The 13004-nt window shown below is 38.9% G+C and overlaps 1 protein-coding gene across 3 annotated transcripts in view; it reads left to right on the top strand.

Moving 5' to 3' along the window:
- Window positions 1–9303, top strand: part of limk1a (LIM domain kinase 1a) — a 43999-nt gene extending 34696 nt beyond the window's left edge. For all 3 annotated transcript variants that reach the window (XM_061046522.1, XM_061046523.1, XM_061046524.1), the window contains 8 exons: window positions 109–195; window positions 2073–2204; window positions 2360–2419; window positions 2865–2930; window positions 3450–3618; window positions 3810–3865; window positions 4645–4802; window positions 5598–9303. In XM_061046522.1, the coding sequence (XP_060902505.1) occupies window positions 109–195; window positions 2073–2204; window positions 2360–2419; window positions 2865–2930; window positions 3450–3618; window positions 3810–3865; window positions 4645–4802; window positions 5598–5766 (897 nt within the window). In that variant the 3' untranslated portion in view covers window positions 5767–9303. The remainder of the gene's footprint in view (window positions 1–108; window positions 196–2072; window positions 2205–2359; window positions 2420–2864; window positions 2931–3449; window positions 3619–3809; window positions 3866–4644; window positions 4803–5597) is intronic.
- The last annotated feature ends 3701 nt before the right edge of the window (window positions 9304–13004 follow it).

Here is a 13004-nt window from a genome sequence, read left to right as displayed (position 1 = left end):
ACTTTTTTTTTGTCTGTAGCTCCTTCTGTTATATTACATAAATCTTCTCTCATGCTGACATCCAGAAAGGAGAATGAAAGCCTCGTACACTTCTGTGTGTTGTTTCAGGTTACTCACAAGGAGACAGGAGAGGTGATGGTGATGAAAGAATTGATTCGTTTTGATGATGAGACTCAGAGAACATTCCTTAAAGAGGTGAGTGTTGATGGACAATCCCACATGTTACGTCATTTCGGAGTGTAATATTTCCAGTGATGACCTCGAGTCATTTCCTTGATCACATATTTTCTTCTCAGATATAACTGAAGATTAGTTGCTGGTCAATGTGTGAGATTTAGAGTAGAAATCACCCTAAACCTGCTTAAAAAATATTTATACCAAGAGGAAAATATTTTTCTCTTGTTCCCGTCTGGACTGTGAACATTATGGGTTTAATCAACTGCTCCTCTGTGTGAATGTAGGGCAGGATGATTGGATGAAAAGGATGAATTTTCTCACCTGAATAAATGAAACTGAAACATATAAAATGACACTTGAAATAGGACGAATGGGAGTGTTAACAATGTTCTTTCCCTCAAATTATTCATGAGCAGAGACTCTCACACAAAGCTTTATCTCCTTTCCTTCCTTTAAGTTGGAAAGATAACAAAGAATGACTCAGACGCAAAAGTTTAGACTTCTGTACGCCTCAAAATGACCTGACCCTCTGATGCCCCTGTTAGATATTTGATATCGTAGACTAAATCATCCTTCTTAATTGGGTTGTTTGAAGTCCTGAAAATGTTTTCCCATTGAAAGGAGTGTGTGAGCATTAGATCTACGATGAGGTTACAGCAGTACTAATTCTTAGCCTCGTAGGAAGAGATGGTTATAAAACAAACCACAATGAAGCCTGGTGATTACTCCCACCAGATGTTTGTTATTCTCATATTAGTGACTCTTCTGGTCTCTTTTAATACTCCACATTAAGCTTAGAAAATATAACCAAATATTTCAAGAATATTCATTTGAAGGCTAATATTTCAGATGAATGTGTGTGTGTGATACTGGCCGACCTCCTCCTCCTTTGAAGCCATACAACCCTCAGGGAGGGAAATGTTTTATGAGTTATCATAAGGAGTAGAGCTTCTTGTAACCGCCTATGCTTGTACACCCTACTTTCTGTAAAGCTGTGACGAAACCCTTTAGGGAAAGAAGGTGCTACACTAAGCAGGCAGTATGTTTTATTAGAAGTACACATTTACATACTCTGCTTAGTATTAATTAAACAGAAAGTTAAGAGTAAGTCCACATTTTGGAAAATTCATCTTGTGTGCTTTCTTGGCGAGATGAAAAGATTGAGACCCTGGTTTTGGAATTAATCAAACAATTGTCTTTAACAGGATGTGAAAAGGAACGTTTTCACATAAAGCTTTAAACCATTAAGACCTTTAGTAAACAAAACTTTATCCTTATTTTATAACTCTGTGACATCAATGATGAAGACTTATCAGTCAAAATATGGCGTTTAAAACACTGTTTTAATTGGCTGAAGGATTCAAAAGTATTTGAAGTAATAATTAAATTTAAGAAATGGCTCTCTGCTGCCACCTTCAGGATAGGCAGGTACACACACCTGTCTCAGTACAACAAACAAATAAATAGCTTTTATCCACCAAAAGAGTGAACTACACTCTACTTTACATATTTTAAATAAATAAAAGAGAAATAAATAAATAAATAATAAATAATAATTTATTATAAATAATAAATAAAAAGAAAAATAATAAATAGTAAAATTATACCCCATTACATAAATAGTATTTTCCCTATGCATTTTAACCAAACAGCACAAGAGATTAGAACTTGATTAGTGTAGTATCCTTCTTAACTGTAAAGAGCATACGCCCACATATAACTATTTATAATTTCTTCAGTATATTACAGGACTTGGCCAATAGTAAGAGGAGCATTAACATTGACCGCTCAAAGAAAAGCGTACTTCTAAAAAACAAGGAAAGCAGCAAAGATCCAGAGCAGCTTTGATAAGTGAGTATAAATATCTGTTGTTGTTGTTTTGTGTTTTTTATCAGGTGAAGGTCATGCGTTGTCTGGAACACCCCAACGTGCTCAAGTTCATCGGAGTCCTCTACAAGGACAAGAGACTCAACTTCATCGCAGAGTACATCAAGGGAGGCACCCTGAGAGAAATCATCAAGAAGATGGTGAGAGAGAAGTTCAAACCAGCACAATACAAATGTTTCTACTTCTGATTGTTATTCATAATGTATGTGGATAGACCTATTGATAATGGAGGAGATGGTCTTCAATTGCACCTTGTATTTTGCTTAAGGTTTTTTTTTTTTTTTTTTACTCACAGGACGGCAACTATCCCTGGAATCAGAGAGTCAGTTTTGCAAAGGACATAGCTGCTGGCATGGTGAGTTCAGTGACTTAAACAAACAAGTAGTTGTGTAGATTAAATTTTTTAACACTTTCTCCTCAATCTAATTTATGTAGTGAAATTCCTTGATGGGTTTAGCAGTTATCTTCTCTGCTGTCTCCCTCTAGGGGTCATGTTCATGAGCTACATCCATTGTGTTAGAATGTCAACAATCATTTCCATCCCCTTCTGTTAAAATGACATAATGAATTCCTGCAGGATTACACCATTGCTTCGCAATGTTTCCCATGGTATGAGCACAATGATGAATGTCCTGCATGAATGGATTATTGTATTTACAAAACCAGCCATGTGCAAGGAAACAAGGCAACACTGTTCTTCTTCCATGTCTTTAAAGATCACCACTAAAAGCTTCTATTTTTCTGTTTATTTTTCCTGTCCTTCCTATGCTCTCCTATCTGTCTATCTATCTGTCATTCAGACATATCTGCATTCCATGAACATAATCCACCGGGACCTCAACTCACACAACTGCCTGGTCAGAGAGGTAAGAGCTTATGTATTCCTGTACACTTCTGTGTGTGTGTGTGTGTGTGTGTGTGTGTGTGTGTGTGTGTGTGTGTGTGTGTGTGTGTGTGTGTGTGTGTGTGTGTGTGTGTGTGTGTGTGTGTGTTGTGACATACCAAAGCATAAAGTGTATGTTTTCTTTGAGGATATGAGACAGTACACCTGTCACTTGCTACAGCGCTCAGAGTACTAAAACAAACGAGGGCTTTGTTAGTAGCTGTACCACACTAAGCCTTCTTAAAACACACTCTACTCAAGTCGCTTGCAGTGGAAAAACCTTCGGCTTACATTAGTCAAACAGAAACAGCATTGCTAGTTGGTGTCGTATGAAAAACAAAAGATTTGTACTGAAGAGCTCACATATGACAACATCAACAAAATACAGATTTCTTAATCTTAAAACTTGTGTCTCTGAGCCACTTTTTCGAACAGTTTTTTTCGCCACACATAACAATGCAGCAGGACATTGAAAATGGTACATGTTTCATTTTCCCTAAAGGACAACACTGTGGTGGTGGCAGACTTTGGGCTCTCGCGGCTCATGGTGGACGACAAGCATGAGGAGAAGTTGTTGCAGAGTAAACTGCCGGGGCTGAAGAAGCCTGACCGCAGAAAGAGGTACACCGTGGTCGGAAACCCTTACTGGATGGCTCCTGAGATGATACACGGTATGTTCTGTGGGGGACACTTCTGTGTTTGCTTCTTTTCAACAAGATTGAGATGATTTATTCATATCACAGAACTAAAGTTACTCTAGTGCAACTGATTGTGCTTGTATATTGCATCATACATTAATTAGCTGAAAAGGGACATTAAAATGAGAAAACTAACTAAATGTTGCTCTTTTTTACCTTCCCAGGGAAGAGCTACGATGAGAGAGTAGACATCTTCTCCTTTGGGATCATGCTCTGCGAGGTGAGTGGCTTCCTTTCTAAACTCTAAACCTAAAATGATGCTTACCCTTCAGTTGTAAAAGTCTCTTTCCTTGTTGCTTTAATACCTTTTGAACACTTTCACATCTTCCTGACTCTTAGACGAGTCAGCAGTTTTCATATTCATTAAATCCTAGAAGTTGAACGACAACATTATAATTTCCATAGGTGTAGAACTGCATCTTAATCCTTTTCAAAGCTTGGTCTTCTTTATTGTGCTCTGCTTTGCATTTCAAAGGTTTTCTGCTAAATACTGAACGTTCTAAGGAACAAGGTGTTTTCTCGTTCTAATATTTGCAAAACATCTCATTCATTTTATGAGGGAAAATTCCTGCTTTCTCCAACGTTCCTTATTTCTGGGAGGGCTTTTTAGAGACCCAAAGAGTTTTTCTTTTCCCAGATGAAACTCCAGCGTTACGATGTGGTGAGCTTTGGGCCTGGCACACACACCACCCTCAGAAGGCTCAACAGTTTAGTTCAGACACTCGGCGTATGACTTCCCCAGACGGACGCCATTAGCCAGAGAACAGAGAAGGGATTAGAGAGCAGAGAAGCAGTGTTGTCTTCATGTGGCTTCTGACAGGCACACAAACAGTAGTTGTGGTCTGTTGGGTAGGACCAGCTTCAGTTTGGAGGGTTTACTGGTTTCCAGCAGATCGGCACAGGATTTTCTTCTCTTTAAAAAAAAAAAATGTGACAGCTCTATCTATAACTCCTCTTACTCTTTTTGATCTTTTATTTTTTTGTTTTTCTTCTTTCCAGATCATTGGCAGGGTGAATGCAGACCCGGACTACCTCCCCAGGGCGATGGACTTTGGACTTAATGTGTCTGGCTTCCTGGAGCACTTCTGTCCCCAAAACTGTCCCCCCGCCTTCTTCCCCATGGCGGCTGTGTGCTGCGACCTTGATGCAGACAAACGGTCAGACATCTACAATAAATGCACACTGAATAGTTAATTTAAAGGTCCCATATTATGCTTTTTCTGGTTTTATATGCCCTTTAGTGTGTTTTCCAAGTGTCCTGTGCATGTTTAGGCACATCTATGTGCAAAAATTCAAAGTTTGCGGAAACGCGGCTTCTCCTATGACCTCCTGTTAGCTGTAGCATTAGCCGCATGTAATGCTCAGTTCTAGCCCCCCGTCATTGTCAGTGTGAGATCACTGATCTAAGTCCATTGGCTCGTTGTGGCAAGCCCTGCAGCTCATGTTGAAATTTCCGAGACGCGTGCTGAGCAACTGACCAATAACGACAGAGCGGATCGGCAGACCAATCAGAGCAGACTTGGCCCACGTGGGGTCTAACAGTGAGGGCTCAGCAGAGTGCAGCTGACGGACTCAGAGCGGAGAGGGAGCAAGGAGGAGCAGTACATGAAAACAGACACTTTTTTCAGACTTTAGCTATTGTGAATGTACAAAAGTAGGAACATAGATTAAATATACGAACCCCAAAAAGGGCATAATATGACCTCTTTAAGGGTCAGTTCACGCAACATAACCATTTCTGCCCCCTAACTTCAGGGGGGGAACTAACATATTACATTCAGTAGCTCTGCCTTTTTGGTGAACTACAACTGCTTACTTTAAAACGTATTCTGATCACACTACTATCTGTATGAAAATCCTATGTATCAGGACTTTGTTGTGTTTTAGATTTGATATGAATAAGTAAAAATACATTTTAAACTCAATTCAGTGTCTTCTCTCTCAAACTTCAGGCCTGCTTTCTCCAAACTGGAAGAGTGGCTTGAGAATCTGAAGATGCACTTGGACATCGGTCTACCCCTGATGTCTGAACTGGACCAGCTGCACAAAGCCTTCTGGGAGAACCACAGCAACACGCGTCCCTTAAACAGCCTGCACATCCACCCCGAACAGCCGGAGTAGGGGCAAATGCAACTGGAGGAGTGGGAAAATTAAAGAGTTAACCACAAATAGGGCGGCGATCTCCTGTCTCAGTGGCTGGAGGAGCAATGTAAACACTCCTCCATGTTTGAAGGAGAGGCTGCAGATGTCGGCTGGTTCAGGCGTAACAAGTAGACTCAGGGGGAAAGTGTGGGTCTGAAGAGCCATTTGTGCGCGATGCACACACTTATTCAAAGTCAAATCAAGAGTGATTTACTACGGTAGCTTGATTCTGCTGCACCCAGAGCTCAAGTGGAACATGTCATATGCAATCAAACCCCAACTTTCAAATCATGACTCGTGTAGAATTTAACCTTAGAGGTTATTTCATTCATGGATATTTACTATACTAGCTGTAGTGTGTATATTCATGTGGATTAATCAGAAAACAAGGCTTACAGCAAACCTTTCAGCCTCCTCACGTTAGGCCTCTACAGCGTACATAGTGCCGTATGCGTTTGCAGGTATTTCTGTGTGACTTTGGTTTTGCTTTTGGTTAGGATTTCAAAACTGATCTTATGAAAAATACAAAGGAGAGGGGCCTGTTTGTTTAAGGTCCACTTGCTGTCCACTGACTTGTACAAGTCAAACAAACCTTTCAAGCTTTAAATAGCTCACTGAAGTGTGCATGACTGTAAATAATGCTGTCAGGTCAAATCCTGGTTCATCGTGTCGCTTTGACCTCGTTTGGTCACAAACTGCTACACCCACACGTGTCTGTGGCACTGCCCCTCTCCCTCATTTACTGTGTAGCACTGACTTAACAATGAGGTACACATCTTTTGCATACATTTGGTATGTCGTCTCCCAATTTCAAGACTCGTTCATATTGACCTGGCATACATACTCAAACACATACCACTGTAAATAGCAGGCCACATTGTAAATGTTTTAAATATTGTAAATGTAAAGACATATTTTATATACCTATGCTACGTTTCCATATTTTTATTGGCTGACCAGTAAATTTAAAATTATGGCGCGAGTTGAAGTTTGACTGCAATTATTAGGGCCACATGTTTTTTTGCTGTTTCTTTTACTTTTTATATTGTCCCCAGTTTGGTAAGTTCTGAGCTTTTAGCAATTGAGATAAAACCAAATCTTTTCACCAGAAATTATCCCCTTCCCCTGAATTCAAACCCAGTAAATGTTACATTTTGTCATTTTGCTCCACCTACAAAAAGATTTCAGTCTTCATCTGTCCATTGAGGAATGCTAGATTCAATTTATTTGTAAATTTGGAATATTTAATCACATGAAATTTGTCAAAACAGATCTGATCATTTTGACGAACTCTGATTATATGTAATTTGAGAAATTTGAGATTGATCAATTTGTTCTTAGAAAGATTCCAAACACTTTAACATGTTGTCGAGCTGTTAACTAATGGAAAGAGTTTACTGTGATAAAACACAACAATGCTGGTGTTCATATGTATTAAAAAAAATTGCCATGTTGTAGGTTCCAAACAGCTAAACGTGCCATTTACTCTTAAAAATCAGCCATTAAACTGGCAAGGCCAATTCTGACAGGGAGCAAACTAATTAGGACTTATTAACCCAATGAAATTCATACATTAAAAAAAGAATGTTATCATTTCCTTATCAAAATAAACAATAATAATGATTATATACATATACAGTCAAAACCCAACCCCTCCTGAGAACAACTTTTTTGTTTGTTATTAAATATGAATCATGGCTGGATTTTTGGTTTAGTGCTGGCGTAAAGTAAACAGTCATTTTTTCACTCGTGTCTCATGTACTGTACAGTAGCTCAGGTGTGGGGATATTATGTCATCAGGTACTGCCTCATCATGTCGGCTGTCTGTCCAAGTATTTGTCTCTCCTCCAGTGGGCGACCCGCTGTTTGTTTACATGTAAATGTGAGCTGTATATTCCACTATATGTATGTGTCTGTCTGAACTCCTGTCCGCGTGCATAAATATGTGCACTCCTCAAGAATAATCTCTTCCACTCACTTTCTCTCTCGCACCTTCTTGCAAACCGTTTCTGTCCCTAGACTTAAAAAATCTGATTGCTCTTAATTTCTTGCTGTTGTTTTCACAAGCTGCTTGATGTACTAAGTCTACACAGTTTTTAACACGAGCGATTTTGCCTCTTTTTATGTCATTTTACAAAACAAAACAAAGGATGAAGGACAAAAAAAAGTCAAAGAAAGCCAGAAATGAGAAAAAAAATGTTTTTTTTTTTACACACACAAACACACTCACACATCCACTGAAATCTTTTTGTATAGATTTGAGTACTTTAATTTGCACTATTTAACTAAATGGCATGTTGAAGCCATGTTTGTTAATTTCCTCTCTTGGGCTAACTTGTGATAAGGAAATAACTTATGTCAGTTCAGGTTGTTATATGAATGCAAGACACTGATAGAGCCTTTCGACTGTATAAATGGGATCTGGGAAATGCATCCTCTTGATAGCAACACTTCTGATTATGGAGGTGCATTTCTGTGCACACTTCAACATTTTAAATACAGTTTTGGCAGAAACCTGACCAAACCTTTTTTTGTGAGGAAAGTCATATCAATGGAAATACTTACTATTTTCAAACTTTAACAAAAGTCAAGTACCAACATGAGTACCTTGAAATATCTCTGGTCTTCACTACCCAGAGGATGTTTTGTCCCAGCTCTGCCCGCTGCCTACAGACTGGTCCTTTGTGAATGATGTGTTGTTTCTGACTGCTTGGTTTTGTATGCGATGCTCAAAGAGGCTGCGATCATTGCAGGTCTTTCTGATAATAGATCACGTAAACTGGCCTGTTTCCACCTCTAACTCCTCATCACAACTCTTTTGGCTCAGGGCCGCACTTTTCTGGAGCTAACGCCACATAATTCAGTAATTTCAGCAGCTTTATAGGAGAGCAGCTTTAATAGTAAGACTCTTGGAGCATGTAACCTGTCAATGTTTAGGCTGATAACACAAAATGCGCTTCTGTAAAATAAGCACCTCCTCTCCGGTTGATGTGTCTGTCCATGGGCATGCACTGCACACACACTAGTGGCTTTGCCATCTTTTTGTCTCAATTCCCGTCTGAGCCATGTTGAGCATGTTCGATTGTGTCTGTGAGGAAGCATTGATGATCACTGAGAATGTCGCCGCAGCACTACTTTACAAAGGATCTTTACCTCCGAACAATGCTGTGCCTTTGTTGTAAGCTAGCCTTGCCAACGACTCGAAAACATGAACTGAGTTCCTTTTTTTAACGTATCATTAGTGCAAACCTGATTCAAGTGGATTGAATATCATTGCTGATACTGTGTTGTATGAGATTTCGTCTTGTTCTGTACCATATTTATATTTTTCTGATCTCCATTGTCAGTTTTGATATTTTAATATTATATTTCTTTTTTTTTTTTTGTCTTATTTAATTTTTTTACACAAGCTGTGAAAACAATTCTGCACTTTAATCCTGATCGTGAACATGTAGAGGAGGCGACTGTTTTTCCTTTTGTCACAGCTAAAAATAAAACTGTTGCTTCTTAAACACACTGAAGAGTTAACTTATTAATGACCATGTCTCTCTTACAATGTATTTGTATCTCAGTGGAAAAAAGCGGTTTGGTCTACCCACAACACCTTCTGTTATCCCTTTTCTTTCTATTGAATCACACGACAGCTCCAATAATATGTGCAAACATATGCATCACTCCGAGTTCACACTACAACTGCACAGCACTATAAGCAGAGAAGATGAGTAGTCTATATTCAAGTGTCAAATGTATTTTCCGAATCTGTTAAGAGAAGGAAATGCGAATTTCTCTGCCAACAAATTGACCACAAGATGTCGCTATTTGCTCTTCCGGGTTAAACAAATAAAGTCATAATCCTAAATTACAATTTTTTAAAAAGCTAAATAAATCATATTAACAGTGGCAAAAAACTAATCCAGATCATGAATTAAATTAAAAGTCACTCTGCAACACTGTAGAAATACTCCATAAGTGTTTCACCCAAAACATCAAATTACAAGTACAGAGGTATTTAATAAAAGTAATCATCATCACGGAAAGTCAAAACTTACTATAGTATTGATTAGTAATGCAGACACATTAGTGTTGAGCAACAGATCATTTATGTAGTTAGAGATTTCTTGCATATGCATCGATATGTTTATCAACTGATCATGTGTTTTAATTTGAAAATATGCAACATCTACAATTTTTTTTAAATTAAGTCAATTTGTAAAGCCAAATCTAAGTAGAACCAAAGGGTTTATTGTAATGAAGTAGATACAAACTTTAGTTAAACTGAGTACTGTTCTCAGAGGTACATCATTTGAGCAATGTGCAAAGTTACAAAGTGACTTTACTCGGATAGTTTTAACCCTTACTAGTGTAAATACAAAAAATATGGATTTGGATATACAGTCCCACATGAGCTAGCCTACTACATTATGCTGAAGGGTTTTTTTTGTATTGTTGTAGCTCTAATTATAAACCAATGTATAGCCTACTTTGTTTAAATTGTAGAGTGTTTGGGTTTGCTGATATTAATTAAACATTCAAATACCTTTTTTCTATTTGTCTACTCTGTTACTTTACGCATACACAAACCTGATTACGGTTGTTCGTTTTCGTCAGGAATAGTGCTTTTTTTTTTCTTTCAGGTGCAGCACGTGACCCATCTCCCATCACATCCACGTGCGATTGTTTTCATTCCGCCGCTGCTGCTGCTGCTGCGTCTCGTGACGTCACTGGGCTGGCGATGTGTGCGTGAGTGTGTGTTGCTATCAAACAGTCACACACACACACACACACACACACACACACACTCGCAGGGGGACGGGTTTGTCCGGTTGAACACAACACAGACTGTCATTTCCCCGCAGTTGTGTTGAGACTGAGAGAGGAAATTAAGGAAATACCGAGAAGGAAGAAGAAGTAGAGAAAGAAGGAGAAGAAGAAAAGAGGTCGCAGCCGCTGGAAACTTTGAAAGATGGAAAATTCGTCCAGCAACAACCGGTTTCGGTCCGTAATGTTCAACCACGGTGAGTAGGCTAATACCTGACTGTGAATGTTGGATGTTGTATTGTATTCCTGAGGGATGCTCACATTTGTCCCAAACTACATCTAGACACAGAAACCTTTACCTTTAGTCTAAATCGTGTTTTTTATTCCGAGCACGAAACCATTCAAAGACACAAACACGTCACTCTGCTGGTACCTGTTAGTGTTTGCCCAAATTTTAGTCGATGATAAGACTGTTTGATTTTTTTTTTAAATGGATGCAGAAAAGACTGGACAGAGGGTACACTTCGTGCTGCTCAACGAAAATCCCTAAAAAAAAATCCTGCAGCCTGAGCTCCACACGGGACACGGCGGCAGCGCACTGTAATTCTGCAGTTATGCAAGAGTGGTACCAAGACTCACCACACTAAACTATTTCTGTAGCTACCACGAAAAGATAGAGTTGTAGGCTATACTGATGGACTCGGGAGCTTAGCTGGATCCCCTTCACACTGTTTGGATATTTACTCTAAAACCAGCTGCTCTGGCTCAGTTTGTTGTGTCAAGGTGCTTTTTGATCTATAAACACGACTGACCAAAAAAACCTAACCTACAACAGGTTACATTAACAAATGATACTGTGTAGGCCTAGATGCATTTACTACAATTAAAACGTAATCTCTGTCCATATGTTTTTCTTTACACCAGATAGGCTACAAACATGACGGTGGTCATCGTTGATTCTTTAAAAAAATATTTTTTTCCATATGATTATTTCAATCCTTCTGTTTATTGTGCTGTGTGTATACATCGAGCAAACTTCCAACTGGATCCACATCTCTTGTACTTACACATGTACTTGGTGAATGGAGCTGATATCAGCTGATAAAACAACCTAACCTAACACTCAGTGCCTGTCTGGTGGCACCAAAGAGATGTAGTTTCATGTTTCAGACTGTGTCAGACAGATCACCTGTTTCTTATCATGTCTGAAAACTCTGTTAGCTCTGTTCCCATCGGAGCTCCCCCGAAAAGAAGAAAATACGTTTATTTTCAGTCACAGCCGTCTCATGATGTGGAGCACTGGAGGCTGCAGTCGCACTGAAACATTTGGCACATTGAAACTCTTGCCCTGTGGTGTATGTAGTGGTGGGCGTGTTATACACAGAGATGGAGAGGAGAAAGTAGGAGTTGAAAAGAGCCCTCATGTAGATAGTGGACCGAGATAGTGCTGAATCTCTATGTGGTTTTCCTTCGCATATAATGATAATATGTAATGGTGCAACGCAGATGGTTTGATTACATTTTATTTCAAACCAAAACTAACAAGCAGTCTTATGTCAATTGATCTCTAGTAGAAGCTTTAATTGCTTCGTGTTCTCTCCCCTTAAAGCTATTTGTAGCTATATGACTAAATTACAAGAAAAGATCTGAATAAAACTTTATATTGCTGCATTGGTTTACCAAGAAACCATAAAAGTACCCTTTCGTAGAAAATAAGAAACCAAACTGTTCAAAGCTGTGTTAAATGATTTAGCATTTATTTTTCTGTGTGGGGTGCAATTTCATGCTTTCTTAACCTGTATGTGAGATTGAAAGCCCTCGCAATCACCCGTAACATCTCTGCCAAGACTCTTTGGGTTATTCCGCAGAGTTGACTCATATTAATATTGTAATATTATTGTTAAATGTAAGACATGTTTTTCATTAAATTCCACTTTTAGCCAAAATGACCTTTAAGTTGTAGGTGGACCTTGACTCTAGATTGTCTTTCTTCAAAGCCCATAACCATAACACATTTAAGTAATAAAGAAGCATATTTGTTATTGTATGTTACCAACTTCAACCCAGCCTCAATTAAAAACAAAGAGTAGACGACTTTCGGTAGGAAAGCGAGTGTGGTTGGATGTGTGGATGGGTGGCACAGTCAGCAGTGGCTAACATTCCTCAGGGAAAGCCTTGAGGAGAGATGCTAACATCCTTGCTGTCTGTGGCTGCGCTGACAGCATCACTGGAGCAAGACCACAGCATGTAGGTCAAAAGATGAACCACAGGAAAAATTAACAAGTCAAGCGACTGGCTATTATAGTACAGCAGAGGTATTTAACGTTGCTCCCACGATCTATGTAATGAGATGTTTTCATACCTAAATGTGCAGACATTTTTGGAGAGCTGTGGTCAAGAGTGTTTAATTCATCCGTTCATTTGTTTGCTTAGTAATCCTACCACAATAGTTTCAAAGT

Source organism: Labrus mixtus, chromosome 9 (assembly GCF_963584025.1).
Source record: "Labrus mixtus chromosome 9, fLabMix1.1, whole genome shotgun sequence".
Lineage (NCBI taxonomy): Eukaryota > Metazoa > Chordata > Actinopteri > Labriformes > Labridae > Labrus > Labrus mixtus.
This window is presented reverse-complemented; position numbering and strand designations above follow the sequence as displayed.